General features: G+C 52.6%; 1 protein-coding gene across 2 annotated transcripts in view; it reads left to right on the top strand.

Annotated features, from left to right (window-relative positions):
• The window catches only part of PRKAG2 (protein kinase AMP-activated non-catalytic subunit gamma 2), a 195,827-nt gene that overhangs the window by 135,103 nt on the left and 33,327 nt on the right, over positions 1-27,397 (top strand). For both annotated transcript variants that reach the window (XM_036246381.1, XM_036246380.1), the window contains exon 5: positions 17,220-17,289. In XM_036246381.1, the coding sequence (XP_036102274.1) occupies positions 17,220-17,289 (70 nt within the window). The remainder of the gene's footprint in view (positions 1-17,219; positions 17,290-27,397) is intronic.

Raw genomic sequence — 27,397 nt, 5'->3', positions numbered from 1 at the left:
GGAGCTCTGGTGTGAAGGGGGGACGGGAGTCAGGCTGTAGTGGGGGGGGGTCCAGAGGGCATGTCTTCTCACAGATGGGCGTGGCCTGCGCTGTGAAGGCTGCTGAACTTTTGACCCCGTGCTACCCACACCCCTGCCCTGGGAAGATGCTGTTCACCTCTGAGGATTGTGGGGAGGAGCAAAGGAGACCATCTGAGGGAAGTCACTCGGAGCCTCCAGAGCTGGCCACACGAAAGGCAAGATTTGGACCACAGCGATTGGGCTCCCAAATCCATGTTGTTGGCATGGTTTCCAACCACCCCTGGATAAGTCCGAGCGTCTCAGCCTATCCAGCGCACACGTATCCCCAGTTCAGGGGTTGGCACCCTCGGGCCTGGGGGTCAACGTGGCCCACCGCCGGTGTTTGGGGTGCAAGCGGAGGGAGTCCACAGCCACACCCGGTCAGTGATGCGCCCCCTGCGGCCGCTGTCCCGCTACAACAGCACAGGTAGGTGAGTGTTTGCAGCAGAGGCTGGAGGCCTGCAAAGCCTAAAATATTTACTACCTGGGCTTTTTCCAGGAAAGCATGGAAGCTCACCGTGGCAGAGTGTCCCTTTGTGGCCATCCAGTGAATGGCTGGGACATCCTGTGCAAAGTGGCGGGATCAGATGTGTCCCCAGAAAGGCGAGAGACCAGCAGTAGACTTTGCTCCACCATCCACGGGAGATTGCAAGTGCAGTCAGTGGTGGTCCTGCCCCCAAGAGGCCCAGGAATCGGACTGGCCGTGAAGTTGGCCACCTGGTATCCCGTCCTGTAGTTAGGACGGCAGGATGTGATCTCCACCCTCCGAACGTTACAGATGACACCGTCCGCTTTCGGACTAGGTGGAGGAAATGTGGAGCAATGTACGTCAGGGTGGAAAGGCCCTTCTTCTGCCCCTTCACCCCCTTGGGTAAAGGACTGCACCCTGCCCTGCGATGGCACAGAGAGGCCTGGGTATAGAAGAATCAGTCCAGCCCCTGGCTGGCGGTTGGAATTTGGGGGGGAAGACTAAGCAAGAAGCCTGGCAACGAAAGTAAACCCGGCTCGCGTGAGAGATGACAGGGGGCTGAATTAAGGCCACAGGAGCCCGGCCGGTGTGGCTCAGTGGTTGAGCGTCAACCCTGCACCAAAAGGTCGCTGGTTCGATTCCTGGTCAGGACACATGCCCAGGTTGTGAGCCCGATCCCCAGTGGGGGGCACGCAGGAGGCAGCCAATCAGTGTTCTCGCCCATCAATGTTTCTCTCTCTCTCCCTCTCCCTTCCTCTCTCTCTAAAATCAATAAAGAAAAAAAAATTATTTTAATAAAAATAAGGCCCCAGGAGTGAAGACCCAGTTGAAGCGAGTTGTTATAAATGTACATGAGAGAAAATAGGCAGGCCTGCTGGGGCCCAGGCATGTGGCTCTGCAGTCTCCTGAAATTAGGGGTCGTAGATCTGGGGACGGAAGGGAAGTCCCACCTTGGGCACACTTACTTTGATTCTTTTGGGACACTGACTAGAGACAGCAGGGGCCGGGATATGTAAGCCTGCTGTGGAGAAGCAGAGGTTAGAAAAATGATTTCTTTTGTCCATTTTATTTTTTTTTTAATATTGACTTTAGACAGGAAGGAAGAGGTGAGAGAGAGAGAGAGAGAGAGAGATCAATTTGTTGTTCCACTTATTTATGCATTTATTGGCTGCTGCTTGGATGTGCTCCAACCAGGGGTCGAACTCACAACCTTGGCATATCAGAACAATACTCTAACCAACGGAGCTACCCAGCCAGGTCCCCTTTGTCCGTTTCACTTACCACATATTAAGTCAAAGAAATCAGGACCCTGCGCACCTCGATGGATGCCATTGCGGGCGCAGGAGAGAAAAGGCTCGGTCCACCTCACCGGGAAACTTCTCACCAGCACCGGCGTGCAGAGACGCAGCTGGGGGCGCCGACACTGGCCGGCGGGAAAATCCCTGCACCTGCTCGCGCGTTCTCGGGCTGGGCTCGTCGTGATTTGCATTTAGATGGAAATTCTTTCGTCTCTGAACCGGGATTGCCCCCTCACTCGCAACCCTTAGAAAAGCATTAACTTGAGCTCGTGCGGAACCACTGGAATGACGTGCACACACAACGTAACAGCTGTATTAACACGTCCCCTTAATGACTCGGGAGGAATGAGCCCTTGGGACGGTGTCTGCGAGCGGCGGGCACACCCTGTTAATGAGTGACTGCCGCGGTCCCCGTTCTCCGCAGGGCTCGGGGACCTTTCAGAGACTGTGTGTGGCTGCCCCTTTCCCCCACTATTTTGGAGGCTCGGAACCCCAAACTGACATGATTGTGGGTCCTGAGTGAGAAGGGCATCTGGTCCCCTTGAGCATGGTTAAAGAAGAGGTACATTTTATTCAGAGAAGGGAATGTGAAGCAGGGGGCTACACAGAGACACTGTGACATGATTTCTACGCCTCTGCCACATCAGGCAGGACAGGAAGAGTCCGGGAGGAAAAGGCTACTTACTGGCCCGCAGTCTGCCCTTTGTGCTCAAGATACCCGTGAGGGCCCTGGCTGGTCTGGCTCAGCGGTTAGGGTGTCGGCCTGCGGTCCAGAGAGACCCGAGTTCGGTTCCCGTTAAGGGCACGTACCTCGGTTGCAGTTTGTCCCCGGCCCTGGTTGGGTCGTGTGGGAGGCAGCCAGTTGATGTGTCCCTTTCACGTCGATGTTTCTCTCTCTCGTCCTCTCTCTCCCTCCCACTCTATCTGAACAAAGAAAAAGATGCCCGTGAGTTTCTTCAACGCTGGCTAATCGCTCTGCGTCTAAACCTACAGTCTGCACCCCGGCCGAGATTCCTCAGTTTCCATCCCTGCAACCCCTGATCTCCTGGCTGCTCTGGGCCTGCGACACCTCATCTGTGGAGAGCCTTCCAGGTCTAGGTTCGGGAAGGGAGGGGAGAGGAAGGTCCTGAGTTGCTAAGGATTGTGAATCTTTTTTTCCTTTAAATATGTTTTATTTTATTTTATTTTATTTTTTTAGAGAGAGAGGGAGGGAGAGAGAGACAGAAACATTGATGTGAGCCCTGGCCGGTTTGGCGCAGCGGTTGGAGTGTCGGCCTGTGGTACTGAGAGACCCGGGTTCGGTTCCCGCTAAGGGCATGTACCTCAGTTGCAGTTTGTCCCTGGCCCTGGTTGGTCGTGCGGGTGGCAGCCACTCGATGTGTCCCTTCACATCGATGTTTCTCTCTCTCTCTCTTCCTCTCTCTCCCTCCCGCTCTATCTGAACAAAAAATGGAAAAATGTCCTCGGGTGAGGATAAAAAACAAACAAACATTGATGTGAGAAACACCAATCGGCTGCCTCCTGCACGCCCCCTACTGGGGGCCGAGCCTGCACCCCAGGCACGTGCCCTGACCGGGAATCGAACCAGGACCTCTCAGTCCATGGGACACGCTCGGTCCACTGAGCCACACCTGCTGGGCTCATAACGCTTTAAAAAAAAAATAAAAAGATCTTTTAATTGATGGTTTGAAACGAAACAAAATACACTACGTAGAACCACGACAGAAAACCAGGAGTGATGCTGATGCTCAGGCTGCACTCTTCCAGGGGATTATGGACCAGCAGAGAGTGCTCGGACTGAGCCACTGTTCCGGAAGCCAAGGCAATAAAAGGTGTTGGCAAGAAATACGCCGTCACTTCAAGAAGCACGTCACAGGTCCCACATCACAGCCACCGTGCGGCTTCCGTGATCCCGTCCGCTCCCTTTACTGGCTTTTCTTGCCTCCAGAAAGACTTCATTGCGAGGTGAAAGGCTCCTTTTGCGGCTGCTGCTTCTGATGGTTCCTCTAGTTTCTGTCCATTTCCCAAGGCTCTGAAACGCCATGTCCCGGACGATTTTTGTTCCTGGGATCCCGCTCCGATTTTCTCGCTGCTCGTCCGTCCGTCGCGGGGACATGTAAACGCCCTGGCTGATCCGGGCCCTCCCCGTCCACCCCTCTGCGCTCTGCACAGCTACGGACATCTTCTCCCGTGGCGCACACAGTTGGGGGACGTTTCCATTCACTTCTGTCCCACCACGGGAAACCTCACTCTGTTCCTTTAGCTCCCAGTGGCTTCTCGCTATCCGTCTTGAACTTCTCAGTTCTTGAGCTCAGACGGATACGCCGAGGCTGCGGGTTCGATCCCCGGTCCAGGCGGATACAAGAATCAGCCAGTGAAATCATCAATGGGTAGGACAACAAATCTATGTTTCCCTCTCTCTAAAAATCAATCAGGTTTGTCCTGGCCGGTTTGGCTCAGCGGTTAGAGCATCGGCCTGCGGTCTGGAGAGACCCGGGTTCGGTTCCCGCTAAGGGCATGTACCTCGGTTGCAGTTTGTCCCCGGCCCTGGTTGGGTCGTGCGGGTGGCAGCCACTCGATGTGTCCCTTTCACGTCGATGTTTCTCTCTCTCTCTCTCTTCCTCTCTCTCCCTCCCGCTCTACCTGAACAAAAAATGGAAAAATGTCCTCGGGTGAGGATGATAAAAAAAAAAAATCAGTCAGGTTTACAAAAAAGAACCACCGTGCTCTCGGATAAAGGCCACGCAGATCAGTTTGCCTTCAGAGCGGTTCCTCTGGCCACCCTCCGACATGCTCTGCTCTCCTCGCCCCCCGCCCCCCAAGCCCGGCCGGTGCAGCTACGGGAAGCCTTCCTCACAGTCTTCCTCTGCGTTGATGTCCACGATGCAGGTGCTATTGTTGTTCACTTAAGCTCTGTCGTTTTCTGCATCCTTACATGCACATAAATATCCACAATTTGATTATGGTCTTCATCCCCTCAGAATAGCACCTCCTGTCTCTACTTTTAATGCCCAAATATCACTCAGGATGCTCTAGGCTGCAAAGTAACAGAAAACTCCAGCTCAACTGGATCAAAGGATAAAGACATGTATTGTGCCCTGGCCGGTTTGGCTCAGCGGTTAGAGCGTCGGCCTGCGGTCCTGAGAGACCTGGGTTCGGTTCCCACTAAGGGCACGTACCTCGGTTGCAGTTTGTCCCCGGCCCTGGTTGGTCGTGCGGGTGGCAGCCACTCGATGTTGTCCCTTTCACATCGATGTTTCTCTCTCTCCCTCCTGCTCTATCTGAACAAAGAATGAAAAAGTGTCCTCGGGTGAGGATAAAAAAAAAAAAGACATGTATTGTTTCGAATTACAGGCCCAGAGGGAGGCCAGGCCCCAGACAAGGTGAGACACAGGCCTGGTCAGTGATGTCAAGGGACCCAGGTTCTTTCCGTCTCTCTCTGCACTGGCTTCGTCGGGAAGCTGGTCCTCGGTAGGGGTCTCCGTGCTGTTGGCGGCAGGAGCAGAGGACGGGGAGGGGACACGTACACACACCTGTGGGCGCTGGCTCTCTCCAACCAAAAGTCCTTCCCTTTGACCCTGGATAGCTCGAAACGACTGTCCCATCATGACGGTGTAAGGGAAGGGTGTCCACTGTGGCAAACTTAGGGGGTTATTCTAGGAAAGAAGGTGGGACGAGGAAACTGTGTCAAGTGGGCCACCGACAGTATCCCCTACAACTGAGTACAATGTGTCACTCTCGGAGGGGTCCACATTGCCGACAAGGGGTATGCAATTCAGTCTAAATACCGGCAGGAACACAAAGTACATCACTGGTAGCCTGGGACCACCGAGAGAGGGAGGGAGGAACCACAAAGGGACACAAGGAAACGTTTACGATGAGGACAATGTTTTGTTTTGTTTTTGTTGTTGTTGTTGTTTTTTATCCTCACCTGAGGACATTTTTCCATTTTTTGTTCAGGTAGAGTGGGAGGGAGAGAGGAACAGAGAGAGAGAGAGAAACATCGACGTGAAAGGGACACATTGAGTGGCTGCCACACGCACAACCAACCAGGGCCGGGGACAAACTGCAACCGAGGTACGTGCCCTTAGCGGGAACCGAACCCGGGTCTCTCAGGACCGCAGGCGGATGCTCTAACCGCTGAGCCAAACAGGCCAGGGTGAGGACAATGTTTTATCTTGATTGTAGCAGTGGTTTCCTGTTGACTCATTAAATGGTGCACTTAAAATGGATACAGTTTGTTGTAGGTAAATTGTATCACAATAAAAAAGAGACACTAGCCCTGGCTGGTTTGGCTCAGCGGTGAGAGCGTCGTTCTGTGGTCCAGAGAGACCCGGGTTCGGTTCCCGCTAAGGGCACGTACCTCAGTTGCAGTTTGTCCCCAGCCCTGGTTGCTCGTGCAGGTGGCAGCCACTCGATGTGTCCCTTTCACATTGATGTTTTTCTCTCTCTCTCCCTCCCACTCTATCTGAACAAAAAATGGAAAAATGTCCTCGAGTGAGGATAAAAAAAAAGAGACACTAAAAATCTTTCTTAAAAGATTTACATTTGGGCCTTGGCCAATTTGGCTCAGCTGTTAAGAGTGTCGGTCCACGGACTGAAGGGTGTTCAGGTTCGATTCCTGGGTCAAGGGCACAGACCTGGTTGTAGGTTCGATGCCCAGCCCCAGTCCGGGTTGTGCGGGAGGCAACCAATCAATGTGTCTCTCTCACGTCGATGTTTCTCTCTTTCTCTGTCTCTCCCCTCCTCTCCCTCCGTCTCTCTCACCCTCCCTCTCTTCCACTCTCTTTAAAAATCAATGGGAAAATATCCTCAGGTGAGGATTAACCCCCACAAAAAGCTTTACACCTGGAGGCACACAGGTCCTACATCTGCCTGTCTTCGGCTCTGTGTCCCCAGTTCACCCTGATCCATCCTGGTTAGCGACCTCGCACCTTGAATAGGGAGTGAAGATCACAGAATTCCCTCTCCTTGCACCCTGACTGCTGCTGTTCCTTCTGACGGTTTTCGGTCGAACACAACAGAAGCAGCAAGGAAGCAGCCTGTCTCAGTCGTTGTAGTAACTTTTCCCCAGCCTCTGGCCAGAGTGTTCATAAAGGCAGGGATGAAATGGGGGAGAACACGACGCGCCAAGGTCTGTTCTGGGAGGGTTGGCGAGTAGCCGGCTGGAGGGGAGAACGTAAACAGTGAAGAAAGACTTCCTTGAGACTTCGTGTCCCTTTTTACGTCGCTTTGTCGTAGAAGCACAGCACATCTCAAAACGTACGGCCGCACGCCTTAAGAACAGAAAAGTTCCTGGGATTTGTGAAGCGATCCGGATTTTTTTTTTTTATTATTTGCAAAATATTACAGGACAGTACGAGTTGTCAGCTGAAGAATGCATTTAGCTCCTAGTGAGTTGTGCTAAACACAAACTTAATAATAAAATCCTTTGAGTAGCAAAAGCGAAAAACTAATTTGGGTTTACCCGTGAAAGGTAAGAACAATACCTGTTTCGGAGGCTGACTGATGAGCTCCACAGAACCAGAATTTGAAGGGCGACAAACTAACCCTATGTCCGTGCAGGGTTCCTACTTTATGTCTCTGATAGGAATTTCTAATCGTACTGGATATTTTACGGACCCACCTACCATGGCTCCTGGCCTGAAGCAGATGCTAAGTACTTGCTGAATGACGCTTCTACATCTTGACGTTGTCTGCTTTTGTGTGTAGTCTGTTTTCTTAAGAACACTTCGTATGAAACAGATTTTCAGCTGACTTGTTGAACATAGAAGTTGGTGGCCACACTATGAAAAGCCACTGTGTGGAATAAACGCTTCCTAAAGGAAATCATTAAAAATATTGGAAGGAACTGATTTTTTTTTTATCCTTTTTTTTTTTTTTTAGTCCTCACCTGAGGATATTTTTCTTTTTCTTTTTTTTCAGATAAAGTGGGAGGGAAGGAGGGAGAGGGAGAGGGAGAGGGGGAAAGAGAGAGAGAGAGAGAGAGAGAGAGAGAGAGAGAAATATCATTCTGAGAGAGACAAATTGACTGGTTGCCTCTTGCACAAACCCAACCAGAGCCAGGGATCGAACCACAACCGAGGTACATGCCCTTGACCGGAATCGAACCCGAGACTCTTGGGTCCTTGGGCTGACGCTCTAACCGCTGAGCCAAACTGGCCAAGGCAGGAAGGAACTCATTTTATTAAAAGCATCTGAAATTGTTATTTGGAAAAGTACCAAAATGAACAAAACCTTTCCCCCAAATATGCTGATTAAAATCGATCAGAAGAATGAATAGTTATGGTATTCACTATTTTTGAGGTTTTATCAAATTTCGACACCACTCTAAAATACCAATTGTCATGTAACAGAAACTGAAATGGTAGACTGGAGACAAGAGCCGGCCAGACCCTCTGCTGATGTCCACACCAGAGCGTCCACAACCCCCAGGCCTCGGAGAGCATGTGCTCCACACAACCAGAATGTTTGCTGCGTTATTTCTTAGCGCAGTCACTTTTTTTTTCAAAATGCCAGATCCAAGGGAAAATGGGTACAGTCATTTTTAAATAGGAATGAGCCCTGGCCAGTTTGGCTCAGCGGTTAAAGCGTCAGCCCGCGGACCAGAGAGACCCGGGTTTGGTTCCTGCTAAGGGCACGTACCTCGGTTGCAGTTTGTCCTCGGCACTGGTTGGGGTCATGTGGGTGGCAGCCACTCGGTGTGTCTCTCTTACATCGATGTTTCTCTCTCTCCCCTCCTCCCTCTCTCCCTCCTGCTCTATCTGAAGATAAATGCATGGGTGTCCTTCGGTGAGGATAAAATAATAATAATAAATAGGAATGAGCCCTGGCCGGTTTGGCTCAGCGGTTAGAGCGTCGGCCTGCGGTCCGGAGAGACCCGGGTTCGGTTCCCGCTAAGGGCACGTACTTCGGTTGCAGTTTGTCCCCGGCCCTGGTTGGTCGTGCGGGTGGCAGCCACTCGATGTGTCCCTTTCACGTCGAGGTTTCTCTCTCTCTCTCTGTTCCTCTCTCTCCCTCCCACTCTATCTGAACAAAAATGGGAAAATGTCCTCGGGTGAGGATAAAAAAAAAAAAAAAAAATAGGAATGAGACGCAGGAGGAGCGTGAATGGACGGCATGAAATCAGCCCCAAACCGCTCGTGCCATGAAATCAGCTGCTTCCCAGTGCTGTGCTAATAACGAACAGTTCGTGTCACTCACATATTTTGGGGGTGTCTGCTGTGTGTGAGGCACAGGCCACACCAAGATGACCGAACAGAGCCGATCTTCCCCTTCAGAGAGTTCATGGGGCTTCGGGGAGACGGACAAGTACACCCCCACCCTGTGTGAAGTGCCTTATGAAAGTGCGTGGGTTAGGAAGAGGCTGAGACACAGGAAGACCGAGCCTTCTTCCTAAGTCTCATTCTTAAGTGAATAGGAACCAGCCACGGCGGGGGCGGCGGGGTGGGCAGAATGTTCAAGCCCTTAGCGCAGTGAGTGGGGACCACGCCAAAGGCTCCAGGGCAGGGGACGCAGGGGGACGGGCAGGGGAAGGTGTAGGAACGAGATGCTCCTGCCCCGCTGACCCAGGGAGCCCCAGACGTTCCTAAAGGCTCCTGAGAGTCACTGAGCGCTTCCACACGGCGGGAGACCTGGGGTGTGTTCTGCAAGGTCGCTCTGGCTCCCGGGTGGAAAGGGCGAGGCAGGAGGGATGGGAGCCAACCCAGCAACCAAGCATGAGACGGTGGAAGTCTCACTGGGGAGCAGACATGTGGGGCGACCTCAGAGGACGCAGAGATGACGGAGGGAGGGGATGCAGGGCTGACTCGGGTGGAGGCGCGTGACCTGTCTGTGGAAAGTCCCAGCGCCTCCGGCCAGCAGATGGCCTTCGCTCAGAGCTGTCAGCTGGGGACGGACACTCGGGAGCCGTCCGCCCGGAGCTGGGGCTGAGAGCTGCTTATAGGGCCCTGAGCTCGTCCTGGCCCTGGTGGCAGGTCCCCAACCTGCCTGTCCACCTGACAGAGGACCTCTTTGCAGAGCAGAGCCAGAGCTCAAAGACAGCAGGGAAGCATCGGAGCTGTGGGTTCCACACCCTACGTTATTTGGGAGCCGCTCATCCAGTAGTTCAAGTTGATTTCTTTCTTGCCGTTGTATTTAAGATTATTTCAAAAGCCCTGGCCAGTTTGGCTCAGCGGTTAGAGCGTCCGCCTGCGGTCCAGAGAGACCCGGGTTCGGTTCCCGCTAAGGGCATGTACCTCGGTTGCGGTTTGTCCCCGGCCCTGGTTGGTCGTGCGGGTGGCAGCCACTCGATGTGTCCCTTTCACATCGATGTTTCCCTCTCTCTCTCTTCCTCTCTCTCCATCCCACACTGTCTGTACAAAAAATGGAAAAATGTCCTCGGATGAGGATTAAAAAAAAAAAAAAAAAAAGATTATTTCAAAAGCCCCGGCCAGTTTCGCTCAGCGGATGGAGCATCGGCCTGCGGACCAATGAGTCATGGGTTCAATTCCGGTTAAGGGCGCATACTTCATTGCAGTTCGTCCCTGGCCCTGGTCGGGTCGGGTGGGTGGCAGCCAGTCGATGTGTCTCTCTCACATGGATGTTTCTTTCTCTTTCTCTCCCTCCCTCCCACTCTATCTGATGATCAATGGAAAAATATCCTCGGGTGAGGATTAAAAAAAAAGATGATTAAAAAAAAGGCCGCCCTGGCCAGTTTGGCTCAGCTGTTAAAACGTTGGCCTGCGGTCCAGAGAGACCCGGGTTCGGTTCCCGCTAAGGGCATGTGTCTTGGTTGCAGTTTGTCCCCGGCCCTGGTTGGGTCGTGCCGGTGGCGACCACTCGATGTGTACATTTCACATTGATGTTTCTCTCTCTCTCTCTCTTCCTCTCTCTCCCTCCCACTCTATCTGAACAAAAAATGAAAAAATGTCCTCGGGTGAGGATAACAAAAAAAATTTAAAAATAAAAAGGCCACGTGAACTCCTATCCGACCTCAGCGCATACAGGAAAGTTTCTGTGCAATCACTTTGAGACTGAGCTCTCAGGCCGACGTTTTCCCTCCCGAGAGTCCTCTGAAATTCCGTCCTTTGCCACACCTGGGCACAGCCGTGGGAGACAAACCTTAATCATGGTTTTCACCAACCAAAAGGTCGCACTTGCCACGCTCCGCTCCGTGTGTTTCGGGCATTCTCTCACTGAAGTTCAACTCAGAGCCAATTAAGTTCCCCAGCCGGAAGAGGGAGGGTCCGAAATGCAGAGCATGGCCCCGCCCTCCCCTGGCCTCTCCTGGCCCGAGCCAGCTGAAATGAAGTCAGGCATACAGGTCTGTTGAGACTTCAAGGAAACATCACTCTGAAAGGGCGCCAGACCACCACCAGCTTTGGATTATTTGCGCTCAGTAACCCATCGCTCACTTGGCCCTGTCAGCTTTCACGTGCTCACCTGGAAAAGCGCCACAGGCCTCCGGTCCCTGCAGTGGGCCTCGAGCGTCGTGGAGTTTCCTCTGTCCTCCTCCAGCATCCTGGGACGATGCTCCTTTCTGCGGAAGAGGACGCAAGACTTCCGAGTGAAAACTACCCGTGGGAATAAATTCAGCCTCATTAGTACGAGATAGAAACGTTTTTATCTTAGCCCCATCCGTGCACCTGTTATCAAGTGACGTCAAACCGAAGAGACTCACCTGAATGTGTTTCCATTTCTATTCACTTCCAACTTCTGCAGCGATGGGAACGGGACTTTTTAGTCTGGGGACCACGTTTGCAGAGTTGGCAGCATTCTGAAATGTATATGCCCATTGCTGCCCCCCCCAAAACCAACTCAGTGGGATTATAGTTGAAACCGGTCACGCTTTGAATAGACAGGGAGTTCTTTCTGAAATCATACCAAAATTACTGCCAGAAATTAAAATGTAGACTTCTCAAAAATTAAAATGATTTGAAACGTCCACTGCATACCACCATACTTAAAAAAAAGTAAACAACGGCCCTGGCCGGTTTGGCTCAGCGGTTAGAGCGTCGGCCTGCGGTCCAGAGAGACCTGGGTTCGGTTCCCACTAAGGGCATGTACCTCGGTTACAGTTTGTCCCCGGCCCTGGTTGGGTCGTGCGGGTGGCAACCACTCGATGTGTCCCTTTCATGTTGATTTTTCTCTCTCTCTCTCTCTCCCCCTCCCACTGTATCTGAACAAAATATGGAAAAATGTCCTCAGGCAATGTCCTCCGGTGAGGATTAAAAAAAAAAATTTAAACAACAGCCCTGGCTGGTTTTGCTCAGTGGTTAGAGCGTCAGCCCATGGACCAAAGAGTCGTGGGTTCAATTCTGGTCAAGGGCATGTACCTCAGTTGCGGTTCATCCCCAGCCCTGGTCAGGGTCATGTGGGAGGCAACCAATTGATGTGTCTCTCTCACATTGCTCGCTCGCTCTCGCTCTCTGTCTCTCCCCCTCCTACTCTGTCGAAAAATAAATGGAAAAATATCCTCCAGTGAGTATTAAAAAGACAATTAAACAACAAAACATTTATAAAGTTTTAAAAAAATGTTAATGGAAAAAAACATAGCATAAGGATATAAACAAAGAAAATATTTTCGTACAGTTGTACAATACATTGGTGTTTTAAGCTAAGTGTTATTACAAGAGTCAAAAAGTCTTAAAATTTTTTATTAGGGGAAAAAAGGAAGGACATCTGTAATACTTTAACAATAAAGATAAAAAAAATTTTAATGAAGTAACAATGTTACAGTAAACTAAGAAAGAAAATGGTTTTGAAGTGTAGTGCAGCCTAAGTGTACAGTGTTTATAAAGTCTACAGCAGGGTACAGGAATGTCGTCGGTCTTCACATTCCCTCCCCACTCACTCCCTGACTCACCCAGAACAGCTCCCAGAAATACAAACAACTGTAAGCTCCATTCACGGTATGCACCCCATAAGGTGCACCATTTTTTATCTTTTATACCATGTTTTTGCTGTACCTTTTCTGTATTTAGATACACAAGCACGTACAAGTATTCAGTGTAGTACGTGCCGTGCAGACTTGGCGCCCCGGAGCACCAGGCTATACCATACAGCCCAGGTGCGCAGCAGGCCGTGCCGTCGGGGTTCGTGCAAGCGCACCCTATGATGCTCGGACTACGATGAACTCGCCGAACGACACGTTTCTCGGAACATAGCTCGCGTTCAGCGGAGTACAACTGTGGTCTGTTTAATCACTCAGCCATTGAATGACATCTGTTATCTCCAATTCGGGTTGTTACGCATGGAGCCGCTATGAACATCCGTATACAGGTTTTCGCGTAAACGTACTTTTCATTGATCCGGGGTGAATGGCCCAAGAATGCAATTGCTGCGTCCATAGGGCAGTTGCAAGAAACTACCCGATTGTTTTCCAGACCAGTAGTACGATTTTGCATCCTCACAGCCATGCAGAAGCGATTGGTTTTTCTGCATCCTCACCAGCATTTGCTATTTTTATTTGGGTCATTCTAATAGATGTACAGCAATCGCTTAGTGTGGTTTTAATGTGCATTTCCCTGCTGGTTAATGATGCTGAGCATCTTTATAGGGGCTCATTTGCCTGTATCTCTTCCAGTGAAATGTCTCTTCATATCTTTTGCCCATGTTCTAACCGGATTTTCTTTCTTTCTTTCTTTTTTTTTTTCAATTTTTTTTATCCTCACCCGAGGACATTTTTTCATTTTTTGTTCTGATAGAGCAGGAGGGATAGAGAGGGAGAGAGAGAGAGAAACATCAACGTGAAAGGGACACACTGAGTGGCTGCCACCCGCACAACCCAACCAGGCCGGGGACAAACTGCAACCGAGGTACATGCCCTTAGCGGGAACCGAACCCGGGTCTCTCTGGACCGCAGGCCAACGTTCTAACCGCTGAGCCAAACCGGCCAGAGCTGGATTTTCTTTTTACACTATTGAGTTTTGCGAGTTCTTTACGGATTACAGACACTAGGCATTTGCAGCCTGTGTGCTTTACAGGTCTTCGCCTGCACTCCATAGCTTACCTTTTCATCCTCTGAACAGTGTCTGCCACAGAGCAAACCCTTTCATGCTAATGAGGCCCCTCTGATTCCTTTTCCCTTTTATGGATCGAGCTGTTGAGGTCAAGTCTGTCTCTTTCCTAACAATAGGTCCTGAAGTTTTGTCCTATTTTTTTCCTAAAAGTTTCATGTTTTACATTCTATTTTTCAGTCTGTAATGCAACTTGAGCTTGTTTGTGTGGTGTGAGGCTCATGCTGAGGTTTGTTTTTTGCCTAGCCGTGTCCGGTTGCTGGAGCACCATTGCTTTGCACCTTTAGCAAACATCCGTTTGACACATTCTATGGGTCAGATTCTGTTTCTATTGATCATGTGTCTGTCTCTCTGCCATCAATACTAGTCTTTTTTTTTCCTTTGTTTTGTTTTGTTTTTCAATTATAGTTTGCATTAAATATTATTTTGTATTCATTTCGGGTGTACCGCATAGTGGGTAGACGATCATATACTTTACAAAGTGCTCCCCGATAGTTCCCGTGCCCGCCTGGCGCCATGCATAGTTATTACAGTATTATTGATGATATTCCCTGTATTATATTTTTTTTAATTTTTTTTTAATTTTTTTTTATCCTCACCTGAGGATATTTTTCCATTTTTTGTACAGATAGAGTGGGAGGGAGAGAGAGAAAGAGAAACATCGACATGAAGGGACACATTGAGTGGCTGCCACCCGCACGACCAACCAGGGCCGGGGACAAACTGCAACCAAAGTACATGCCCTCAGCGGGAACCGAACCCGGGTCTCTCCAGACCGCAGGCCGACGCTCTAACCGCTGAGCCAAACTGGCCAGGGCCCCTGTATTATATTTTATATCCCCATGTCTCTTCTGTAACTACTGATCTGTGCTTCCAAATCCCTTCGCCTTTGTTCACCCAGTCCCCTAACCCGCCTCCCCTCCGGCAACCATCAGGCTGTTCTTCTCTATCCGTGAGTCTGTTTCTGTTTTGTTGGTTCAATTACTTTGTTCTTTCGGATCCTCATATAAGTGAAATCATATGCAGTACACACAGCCTCGATTACTGTAGCTCTGGAGTAAGCTTTAATACTGAGTAGAGTGATTCCTCCCACTTCTTTCTTTTTGAGGACTGCTTAGCTATTCTAGAGCCTGTGCATTTCCTTATACATCTTAAACTAAGCTTGTCTTCAAAAAAGCTTACTGGGGTTTTAATGAGAATTGCATTAAACCTCGAGATCAGTTTGCGGGAGAACTGACATCTTTACAGTGTTGGGTCTCCCATTTCGCAAACATGGGACGCCTCTCTGTTTACTTAGGGTTCCTTCCATTTTCATCCGCATTTTGTAGCTTTCGGCATACAGATTCTGTACGTTTCCTTAAGCGTATACCTTAAGTATTTCATTTCCGTTGCAGTGGTTGTAAATAGTATTGTCTTTAATATCAGTGTCTACATGTTCTTTGTTAGTATATAAAATTGAGATTGATTTTTTTGCCTGTGAATCTTGTATCCTATGACCTTGCTGAACTCACGAGTTCTAGTTTTGGGGGGGTTTTTGTTTGTTCATTTGTTTTTATTTTTATTTTATTTTTTTTTCTTTTTATCCTCATCCGAGGACATTTTTCCATTTCTTACTCATAGAGCGGGAAGGAGAGAGAGGAAGAGAGAGAAACATCGATGTGAAAGGGACACATCGAGTGGCCGCCACCCACACGACCCGACCAGGGCCGGGGACAAACTGCAGCCAAGGTACACGCCCTTAGCGGGAACCGAACCCGGGTCTCTGTGGACCGCAGGTCGACGCTCTAACCGCTGAGCCAAACCGCCCAGGGCTGTTCATTTGTTTTTAGATTCCTTGCGACTTTCTATGCCGACAATCATGGCGTCTTCAAATAGGGATGGTTTTGTGTCTTTGCACACCTTTTAGTAATTTTTCTTGCCTTAATTGCAGCAGCTAGAACCTGCAGTACGATGCTGAATAAGAACAATGTGAAAGTAGACATCCTTGCTTTGCTCCTGAGCTTGAGAGAACAGTTCAGCCTTCGACCCTTAAGCATGACATATACAGCTGTAGGTGGTTACCCCCAACCCTCTTACAAAATGTATTTTGTCTTCTTTTCCTCCCCACCCCCCTCTCTTTAAGAAGAAATTTAAGACTTAAGAGATTGGCCCCGCTGAGATGACAGAGCAAAAAAGGAAGCGCCAAGGAGATGTTAGTACTTCCTCCTCCGGGCTGGGCTTGCAGACACGGTGCAACCAAGTTCCTCTCGAGAGCTGGAGGCCCCTTTACAGCCCCCATCGGCGCTGGCGAGCTGACTCGTTATCAGGGCCCGAGCTCTGGGAGTGAGCGCAGGGGCCCGCAGATGGTGCCCGAACTGGCTGTCACACGCAGGAGCCTCCCGGAGTGCGGCGCCTGCACCCGCCCGGGCTGCCCTGCTCCCCCGGGAAGGTCTGAGCTGCCAGCCGCGCTCCCTGCCAACCCGAGTTGGCAGCAGGAGAGTCTCAGATACCCGGCTCCAGGGCGACAGAGCGGCCGGGGCCAGGTTTAGGTTCGTGTGAGCTTCTGGCAGCGGCTCAGCCGCAGGGAAGCGGCGGTGGAGAGAGGAAGTGGAGAAGACTTCCAGGGCTCGGTGGAAGTGACAGGCACGCAGGGCACGCGCAATGCGTGGAACCCAAGGGACAGTTCTTTGGAATACGGGAGGGGGATGGGCGGTGTCGCCTAAAATTTAAAAAAGGAATGCCACCGCCCTGGCCCCCGGTGCCGTCTCTGGGCGCCCCCGCCCCGCGCGTCGCCCCGCCCCCGCGCCCCACCCCCACCCCCCCGCGGCGCGCCCCTCGCGCCCCACCCCCGGGCTGGCCCAGACCACACCTGCGCAGGTTAGACCCGCGGGGCCGCGCTGGCCGTGGGTGCGGGGGAGCGAGCGGAGGTGCGCGGCGGGGCGGGAGGTGCGCGCGGGGCGGAGGGCGCGGCGGCGGTGGGAACACCGGCCTCCTCCGCTCATGGCCGCCCACGGCCCGGCGGGGACCGGGGACCAGGCCAGAGGGGGTGCGCCGGCCGCCCGCGCCCTGGGGTCCTCTTCCCACGCGTTTCCTCCGCCGGTCGTACCAAGGCCGCCGGCGGGGGGAGGGCGGAGCGTTCCACTCGGGAGGGGCGCGGGGCGGGCGGGCCCGGGGCGGGGGCGGGGGCGGGCCGGGGGCTGGGCCGCGCCGCGTTCCGTTCCGTCCGGTCCGCGCGCGGAGGCCCCTCCTCCCGGCGGCGGCGCGGAGCGAGGCCGCTGCGCTCGGCGGGGCCGCGGAGTCCAGCCCCGTCCCCGCCCCCCCACCCGGCTCCCGCGTCCCCGCGCCCCCGCCCCGCGCGGGGACGAGCGTCGCCGAGCGCATGCTGATCCCTGTCCTCCTCCTCCTCCTCCTCAGGCGGCGCTGGCGGCGGCCCCGGGACCCGCGGAAGCCGGCATGCTGGAGAAATTCGAGTTGGAAGAAGAAGGTGAGTGCCCCCCGCTGGGACGCGCCTCCGCTCCTGCGCCCAGGGGCCGGCAGCCGGGTCCCCACGCCCCGGAGGCCGCGCGCCCGGCCCGCTGCCCGGGGCCGGCGATGGAGGCGCGGGGCCAGCGGAGCGCTTCTGCAGCAGCCCGCGGAGCCTCCGCAGGGGCAGCCGAGCCGGGTCCAAGGATGGTCGGTCCTTTTGTCCGTACGAGCCGAGCCCGAGAGCGAGCAAGGTGTCATGCAGTAGTGACTGCTTGCGCTGCCGCCTTACGCGCGGGGTAACCACCGGATTACGTGTACGGTCCATCCCTGTAAATAGCGCAAACTGTCCCCGTATTTGTATTTGTGAAAATACCACCGCCAGGGTGTGTCTTCTGGTTGTAAATAGGGAAAGTTAAATGGGGAAACCTGAGGCGGCTGAGTCCATTGGTTTGGAGTTCAGGTGACTGTCACTCCATCATTTCTTTCGCCTCTTCTCTTTTCACTTGTTGGGGTTTTTTTTGTTTTTGCTTTTTACCCCTGCCCTGTTTTCTTCTTACCTGGATCTTATTTCGAAGCTGTTAGAACGCGAAGGGAGTGAGTTTGTTCTTTGGCAAAATTAGTATTTTAAATGGGACGTGATGAGGTCGAAGTGGGAAGAGAACTTTGTATCAGACGCCTGACAATTTGGAGAATTTGAAAGACCTGCACACTGTCCTGTGGACTTGCATTATTTATTCAGTGACTTCTCTTTCTTCCAAGACTGTTGCTGGAATGAAGCTCCAGGAACAAAGAATGTGCCATGTGGGTGGTGTGCCTGGTGCCAACTTTGCTTTAACGCTCCTGTTTGTTTCCAGTCAAGCAGTTACTTCAGTAACATGCACCACCAATATGAGAGTGTTGACCCCCCTAGTCCTAAGCCAGTGCCTATGTTTATTTTATGTTTTAGAGTCTCTGTAGCGTTTCACAAACATCTTAGCTAGAAGATAATGCATTCAGAGTAATTATCATTAAAAGTCTGCATCCATATGTATCATTAACAAGCAGTTATATGATACATTTCAGAGTTTTACTGAGACCTCATTTGCATGTTATCCTACTGAGGAATCCGCCTCATTATTCCTTCGTTTTATTATATCACAGGTCAAGTTTTTGGCCACTGTTCACAGGGCAATATGGTGTACCCCTCTTTCCGTGAAGACTTTGAATGTCTAAATCATAGAGGTTTTCTTTGCCTTTGATATCAGTGATAGTGAGAGTCCATTGCATTTAAATATTATGCAGATTCATCTAGGGACAGAGGAAAGTGGACGGACGATACTGTTTGAGAGGTGCCACAGTTATGGTCCAGCACACAGGCCCAGCTTCAGATCTTGGCTCCACTTCCTATTTAGCTGTGTGACCTTGGACAAGTAACTTAAGCTCTCTGTGCCTTAGTTTCCCCCTTTATAAGCTGGAGCCAATATCAGGATATTTTAAGGATTAAATGAAATACTTCATGCAATGACATTTAGTACAGTATAAACCCAGAGAAAACTAATAGTTAATATTAATGTTATTAACTGTTATCTCTTTAAGTGCCATTAACCGTTGTGATGAATTCATGGACTTTCTAAGGTTTTTATCAATGAATCTTAACATAGAGATTCTCCTCAGCACGAGTTTGATGCATTCTTTTCTTCCTTGAGATTTATTGATTTAATGATGTTTCATTTCTCAGGGCAGACACACAAGCCTTATTTCATCTGCATTGTTTCTGCCAATGGAATGAATATAAAGTATCAAACCTGAGCCGCGAAGAAAGGGAATTTCCCGTTTTTGCTCATCTATTTTTATCTATATTGCTCTCCTTACACTAAAGCATGTAGGATTCAGATCCTACAAATAACCCTGTCAAACTTTCCTAGATTTTGAAGGAGGCAGAATGTTAAGCAGTTGCTCGGAGCTGTTAGCTGAGCTAGAAGGAGGAATGGTGTTGGTGTGTTGTTTAAAATGCAGCTTGGGATGTGTTTTTTTAACTTTAGATTGCTTATTCATCCAAAATGTGGAAAAACTGAAAATCAAGCAGAATCATGCATTTATTTTTGGGGGAAAAAAGCCCTAGCATAAGACATGACACCTCGAAATATCTTGTGAACTGATGTGTTAGCAGCCTACATAATAGATAGCTGATGAATTGGTCCTCATTTAATCTTCAAACTTCTTTCTTGTCCAGTTAATGTCATAATTTATACATTGCGGTCTGGTAGCATTACGTAGCTGGAGATACACTTGGTGTGCACGGAAATATGTGATTCCTAATATTTTGTTACGAAGTGTTTCTCTGTTTCCTAATAAGTTAGTAGCAAATGGGCGGTGCTGGTGAAATTGCAGTGATCTCTTAGAACGTCATTTGCTTCTGGGAAGAACGAAGGAGCTGCCTGGCCGTGTCCCCTGCATAGTTCAGGTCTTTGCCTGGGTTCTGACACCCGATGCCACCTGCTTTCAGCTGTCAACTCTTCTGACGGTCACACTGTGTCCGAGGGACCTTTCTGGAGCGTGGGCTGACGGCACCACCCCTTTATGGGAAAACCTTGACTGCTTTCCCCTGACTATATATAGGATAAGTGCATGCTTTCCTTCACCTTCGGCCTCACCGCCTCCTCCCGGCCACACATGCTGGTGACAGGAGAGCCTTCTGAGCACCAGAGGCACCAGAGAGGGAGGCAGGTTCCGGTCCCGTGGGTCTGCGATGGGCCCCACACGTCTGCATTTCAGACCCCTCTCTGAACAGCAAGGCTGTGGAACCGGCGTCCACAGGCTTCTGCAAGGGCCCGGCTGGTCTTCGGTTCCGTCACGAATACTCAGCTGGCCTGGGCGGCAGGGTGGGAGGCAGCCAGAGCCCAAATCAGTCCAGCGGCCGGGCTGTGTTCCATAAAACTTGATGGACAACAGTATTTGGCCCACAGGCGTAGTTTGCTCTGCGTGACCCCCGTTCTGTGTGTCTGTCGTGCGTCTCTGTGCCTTCTGGAGTTACATCCCTTGAGGGTAAGACCTTCTCTGTTCCCTTTCTGCACCCTGCCAGTCTTAAAATACATCATGGCTCGACCCACATGTCACTCCCTCTTTGAGGCAGTGCCCCAAGCCCCTTCTGTACTCCCCTAACAGCTCATCTTTCTCTTCCCGTGGCCGGCACCGCAGGCACTGTTTGCACAGTAGCGGTTCTTCCATGCGTCCCTCATAATCCACAGGGAACGTGTTCCAAGCCCCCCGGTGAACACCTGACACCGTGGAGAGTCCCGAGCCCATGCCTGCTGTGGTTTCCCGACATGCACGTCCCTTTTCCCTTAAGGGAAGCACTTCACAGCTGCTCTGTGGCACATCCGAACGGCCAGCGTCAGCGTCACTGGGCTTGCGTTGGGGGGTCACTGTAAGTAAAATGAGGGTGACCGGAACCCAAGCGCTGCGCTCTGATGACGGAGACGGCTGAGTGACTAGCAGGGGGAGCGTCCGCAGCGAGGAGGCACTGGCACTGGGCAAGGGGCAAGGGTGGGGGACGATGAGGGACTCCACCGTGCTGCTCCGAATGGCACGCGGTTTATAATGTAGGGAGGACTCGTTCAGGAGATTCCCATTTAGTGTTTTCCCAGGTGGACCCTGGGTACCTGAAACCACGGGGAGCAAGCTCGTGGGGAAGGGGGGACGGCTGTGGTTACATTATGAGGACTTGGGGTTCGGTGGATGCAGAGTGGCCCGTAGTACGCGTGCGCGTCAGGGTCGACCGTCTCGAACTCGCTCAGTGGCAGGACACGCACGAGCGCTGCCAGGCGCGGAACGGCCTGTGAACACCGTCTGGAGGAGGTGAGTGTCCGGCAGCTCATTCGTGACTAATGCGCAGTCATTCCGGCACGTGAAGAATCTCCTCCTGTGGTCTCCTGGCTGCCCTCTCGCTGTGTCAGCTGTCACAGACTCTTCAGGGATGCCTGTCTTCCCCAACATGCTGTGGTCCTTTCGGCCACCTGTCCTGCCAGTGGTCTCTCCCCTTCCTCCCCACCTGCCTGCTTCCTTCCTCCCAGGCGACCTTTCTGTCCCGGCTGTTCCTTCTTCACCCGCAAGGCGTTGTCTAAGGTGTAACCTTTCCAGAACGTGTCTCCAAACTCAGATTTATAGTGAGACTGGTCAGCCTTGTCATTTAGAGTGGTCTGTGGCTGTCCGGAGGGCCACAGGACATGGACAGATAGGCAGTACACACACACACACACACACACACACACACACCTGTGGTGTGGGAATAGGACAGTCAGGGGGAAATGTATCAAAGACAGGAGGGCGCCCGGCCGGTGTGGCTCAGGGGTTGAGCGTCGACCCTGCACCAAGAGGTCACCAGTTCGATTCCCAGTCAGGGCACATGCCTAGGTTGTGGGCCCGATCCCCAGTGGGGGCATGCAGGAGGCAGCCAGTTAATGTTCTCTCTCATCGGTGTTTTTCTCTCTTTCTCCCTCTTCCTTCCTCTTTCTCTAAAATCAAAAAAGAAGAAGAGAAAAAACAGGAGGTGGATAATGACAGGTTGAGAAGTGCTGCTCTAGTTGCTTCAGGGAGAATTGTGTGTGTGGTGAACTGGGGACGTGTTCCCCATCCCTGAGGCTGCTCGGGAGGCTCCGGAGTGCACGTGGATGCTTACTGACGATAGCGTGACAGGCACTGACCTCTGGTGGCAGAGACAGGTGTGAGGTTTGTGGTGCCAGCACGGCCGGGCGGCACCCCATCGTGTGGCACAGGCTCAGAACGCCATCCGAACTCGGCCCTGCCTCTGGCGTTTGCATGGTCCCCGTACCCAGTACCCAGGAGACGCATTGCTTCCAGATTATAAAAGTAGCTGCAGTTTTATGAAATGCTTATGACGAGATGTTTCCTTCTCCGGCCGGCCCCGTAGTGAAAGCTCACCGCCTCTAATCCTTTTAGGTGCACCTCGTACCGTCTCCGAGGTCAGGGCGTAGCTTCCGGTCGCCGGCATCTGCCATCCGATGAGAGAACGGTTGTCTTGTAGAACCGGGGGTTTTGTTCCCCAAAGTGGAAAGAGCCCTGGCTGTTAAAGCCGAGCGCACAGGAGGACTCGGGGATTTCCGAAAGTGGGACTTGTCCCTGGGCTTCCCAAGTAACGGGACGTGGCCAGGCTCTGAGACCCACCCCGCTCATCTCTACGATGAGGGGTCCCCAGCCACATTCTCTCTCGAGACCGGCTTCGTCTGATCCTTTGTGGGCACCCAGCTCTGCCCCACCTGTCAGCTGACTGAGTCCAGACCGGGAGTTCAGACAACTGTCCCAAGGCCGGGGGTGGTCCCCTCCAACTCTGCTCCGGCGGCCAATCCTGAGAAGTTGTTATACCAGGGTCCCTGCGGCTTCACATTTTACCTGAATTTTAAAGTCGGAAAACTGTTGACACCGCAGAGCGTTTGGTGTTCACTTGGAGGAGATGGAGGGTTTCTGGGTCCTTTTCTGTGGGCCCAGTGAAGCTGCCACGTGCCCAGTACAGAGGCCCCATTCCGAGTCCTCACGTGTCTCACCGAATCCTCAGAACACCCTTAAGGGGCACACGTTTTTAGCGTCCCCCATTGTATAGAGGAAGAAATCAAGAAAGGAAGAGGTTAAATCAATGACTTCAGGCCCAGCCGGTGTGGCTCAGTGGCTGAGCGTCGACCCATGCCCTAAGGTTGCCGGTTCGATTCCCGGTCAGGGCACATGTCCAGTGCGGGGTGTGCAGGAGGCGGCCAGTCGATGTTCTCTCTCATCGATGTTTCTCTCTCTCTCCCTCTCACGTCCTCTCTCTAAAATCAATGAAAAAAAAAAAACTAAAAGATAAACAAATGGCCCTGGCCGGTTTGGCTCAGCGGTTGGAGCGTCGGCTTGTGGTCCAGAGAGACCCGGGTTCGGTTCCCGCTAAGGGCACGTACCTCGGTTGCAGTTTGTCCCCGGCCCTGGTTGGTCGTGCGGGTGGCAGCCACTCGATGTGTCCCTTCACATCAATGTTTCTCTCTCTCTCTCTTCCTCTCTCTCCCTCCCGCTCTATCTGAACAAAAAATGGAAAAAATGTCCTCGGGTGAGGATAAAAAAAAAAAGATAAACAAATGACTTAAGGGGAAAGTGGGGGAACCGGGTTCAAGCACAGACTTTGACAGCCCGTGCTCTGAGCCCGTCTGCATGACCAACAGGAAATGGTGTTTTGCTCGGAAACCACCTTTCCGTCTCCTCACCTCCTGGTCAGTCTTCAGCCCCTCTTCGCCAGTCCCCCCGAGCCCGCCGAGGTGCTGACCCACTTCCCCTCTGCAGCCCGCCATGGACTCTTGCCCGACCTCAGTACCAGGCCACGGAGAGCCCGGCTCCCTGCGGACCGGAGGGTCCTGGGTTCGGTTCCCGCGGCATTTGTTCCCTGATGGTTCTTAGTTGGGGGAGGGGCGGTATCAGGCTTAGTGAGGTCCTTTGCACACCATGCAGTTGCTCTTCTTTCTTGAGCGTTAGACGTAGGACTTCCTCGCGGCCCTGTCCTAGGCCCTTTCTCGTCCCGGACAGCCTGCTGTCCTTCCCTGGCTCCGGTTACCATGACACCTGTTGCCCAGTGTTTTCATCCCATGGATTGAGTTACCATGATGCTTGAATAACCGATGGTCCCAGATAGATATCTCCAGCCGGACCTCGCCGGAGTCTTCGGTTACCTGCCCGGTGTCTCTGCCTGACACACTTCACAGCCCGTCTGCGCTGGGCTCCTGCCCCCCCCCGCCCCCCTCCTCAAAGGCAGCCCCGCTCGGGAGTGGAACCGGGCCCACCGAGTTTGTTTGTTAACAAGACCGGCGTTTCGCGGCGGCTCTCGCTGTCCCACGTCCGAGCGATCACGTCCTCTGGGTTTCGCGTCCTGAACACTCTGCGCTCCGGCTCGTCTGCCCTCGCTCCCGGCCGCTGTCATCTTCTCCCGGTGTGTTCAGAAGCCGGGTCTCTCCCCGCACCGGCTCTGGCCTCTCCAACCAGTTCTCCGTGCTGCGCTTAGAGATGTCTGTTTCAGAGAGAGAGAGAGAAACGTCGATGTGAGAGAGAAACATCCATCGGCTGCCTCCGGTACGCCGCCCCGACCTGGGATCAAACCCGCAACCTAGGTATGTGCCCTGACCGGGAATCGAACCATGACACTTGGGTGTGCAGGACAACACTCAACAAATTGAGCTACACTGGCCAGGCTGAGAGATGTTTTCTAGAAACATCTACCTGATCACATTATGTCCATACTTTATTTTTTTTAATTTAATTTTTTTATCCTCACCCGCGGACATTTTTGCATTTATCTTCAGTGGGGGGAGGGGGAGAGAGAGGAAGAGAGAGAGAGAAACATCGATGTGAGAGAGACACATCAACTGGCTGCCACCCACATGACCCCAACCGGGGCGGGGACAAACTGCAACCGAGGTACGTGCCCTTAGTGGGAACCAACCCCAGGTCTCTCCGGTCCGCAGGCCGACGCTCTAACCGCTGAGCCAAACTGGCCAGGGCTTCCTTGAAAGCCTTCAGTGATGTACCTGCCCTGATGCACTGGCCCCTCCCCCGCCTCATCAGGTACCTGTCTCCACCTTGCACTTCCCTCCAGCTCTCCTGCCTTTGGGCCCCTCCCCCGCCAGGGTCCCCTGCAGCGTCTGCACCTCACACAGGCGGCTTCCTCTCCCCGGAGTCTCTTCCCTACCCCCCTGGCCACCAGCTCAGCCTGTGTCACTTGCTGGGGGAGCCTTTCCAGAGCCCGGACAGGATGTCCCGTGTGGTCCCAGGATCCCTCATGATGGGTCTGGGCTGAGAAGGAGAAAGGCACGTACCCACACTGCTTTGCCGGTGCAGTGTAAGCTTGGGAGGCCGGGCACTGAAAACGTGTTATCTACCCGTCTCCTGGACACTGTGATGAACGAGACAGCGTTTAGTAAATATTTGGAGTGTGTGTGAGCGTTAACTTTTCCTCGACCACGTTGGTGCACTTCAAGGGGTTCGATTACTTCTTAGGAAGAATGAGGGCCTTTCTGTCTGAGGCCACGAGAGGGCATCCGGTCCCCGAGTTGATGTGTGCTGACCACAGGGCCCTGTCAGGTGGACGAACAGAGGAGGGGAAGGTGACTTGGGTGTCTCCCTCCTGAACAGGAAGTCCAGGTACATGCACCACACCTGGCAGGCAGGAGCCGAGGATGGAAGTGTGACGACCGGCCTACGTAATCGGGGGTCCGGGGGGAGTCTTAGGCCTCGCTTGCGGGGTTGCAGTCCTGACTTTAGGGGGAGAGTGTAGCGCACCTCCGATAACAAACCGAGAGCCCTTCGGGGGAGGAAACTAATTTGGGAAGCTTTGTGCTGAATTTTAATCACTCTTTTCATCTGTTCATTGTGCTGTCTCTGTCTCCATCGGAGCTGTCTCTCTCCTGTGGACCCGAACTGATGTCATTGAGGTTGCTGAAGGTGGTGATTCACACGTTTGCAGATGGGCCTAGATCATCCGTAACTCGCGGAAGGGTGCTCCCAGTGCGTGGTTATCTTACAGATCATAGGCCGCGTTTCCGTGAATGTTTACTCATTCCTCTAGACCTCATCACGGACATCCACATCCGCCCCCTCGGGTGTGTGTTTACACCCTCCCGGGGCCCTCACTTTCACCCTGACTTCGCCAGCTTCGGGGTGTGCCCCCTCTAGGTTGCATACATAATTAGAGCCCTCGTTATTAAGGGCATGAGTCAGACTCGGGTAAAAGCTGGGAGACCTCAGGCAAGTTATTTGAAGCTTCCCTTTCTTCCTGTGGAAGCAAGAAATTGTAATGGTACCTGGCCGGGTAGGATGCTGTGTGGGCCGAGTAACAGGAGCTTGGCCACTGCAGGGTCTGCCCGGGAGTCGTCTCCACAAACGGAACCACCGTGAGGACTCCAGAAAGGACCCAAGAGGCAACTCGGCAAACACTGAAAATCAGGGTCACCGTTAGTGCGTGGTCCAGCAGCAGCCGTCCCTCCGGGGGTCGCTTCATGTCTACACGGCCCCACTTCCCCGTGTGAATCTCGGGAGCCCCGTCCAGTCGGCGTTTGTGACTGGCTGCTGACCAGTCCCCGTTCCTCAGGGCCACTCTGCAAGAAAGACGGCGTTATGCCCACTTTACAGAAGATGGCATTCAGACCCAAAGGGATGCGTGACCTTGTTGGGCACTGAAGGTGATGGCAGTTCTGTTCCGGGTCTGGGCTAGATCTGCCTGGGTCCCTTCCACACTCGCGGCCCTGGGGACCTGGATGCCCGGGCCCCTGTGGGAGAGAACTTGAAAGCACGCGAGGCCCGTGGCCTTTCAAAGGGGCGCCTGTGGTCAGCGCCTTGCTCTGCAAGTTCATCACATTTCGATTTGAAATCTTAATTTTTTAAATTATTTTTATTCTTTTATTCCTCACTTGAGGATATTTTTTTACTTATCATCACTTTTTTTTTTTTTTTTTAATCCTCACCTGAGTATACTGTTTTCTTCAGACAGAGTGAGGGGGGACATCAGTGTGAGAGGGACACATCGACTGATTGCCTCCCACAAACCCCGAGCAGGGCCAGGAACTGAACCGAAACCAAGGTACGTGCCCTTGACCAGAATCGAACCCGCGACTATTTGGTCCGCGGGCTGACACTCTCTAACCGCTGGGCCACACGGGCCAGGGCTGGAATCGTAATTCTTAGCAGTGCTAACCCGGGTAACGAGCCCCGTGACGGGCTGCATCCCGGGTAGCCAGGAGCCCACGGCAGAAGGATCTATCACGTTGCTGAGCCCCAAAGATGTGCGGGTGTTTGCGGACCTGTCTGGGCTCTGGTTAGCAGCAATGGGTCAGCCTGCACGAGTGAGAACACGTCCTGTCGGAACCGGAACCCGCAGGGTGCGGCGGGAGCTCGGGTGCGTCCCCTGGAGCTGATGCGCGGGCCGCCGCCGAGTGGTTCGGGGTGGTGTCCTGCATGTCGTCACTTACTCTCTCGCTGCCTAGTCCCGCTGAACCGACAGCGGTCAGTGAAATCAAATACGAGCAAAAACAAAAGGCTTGCTTCTTGGAAAAGAGCGGCAAAGAGGATAAACCTTTGCCAAGACTGTTCAAGAAGAATAAAAAAGAGTGAGGATGCAAAGC

The sequence above is a fragment of the Molossus molossus genome, unplaced genomic scaffold (assembly GCF_014108415.1).
Source record: "Molossus molossus isolate mMolMol1 unplaced genomic scaffold, mMolMol1.p scaffold_m16_p_7, whole genome shotgun sequence".
Classification (NCBI taxonomy): domain Eukaryota; kingdom Metazoa; phylum Chordata; class Mammalia; order Chiroptera; family Molossidae; genus Molossus; species Molossus molossus.
This window is presented reverse-complemented; position numbering and strand designations above follow the sequence as displayed.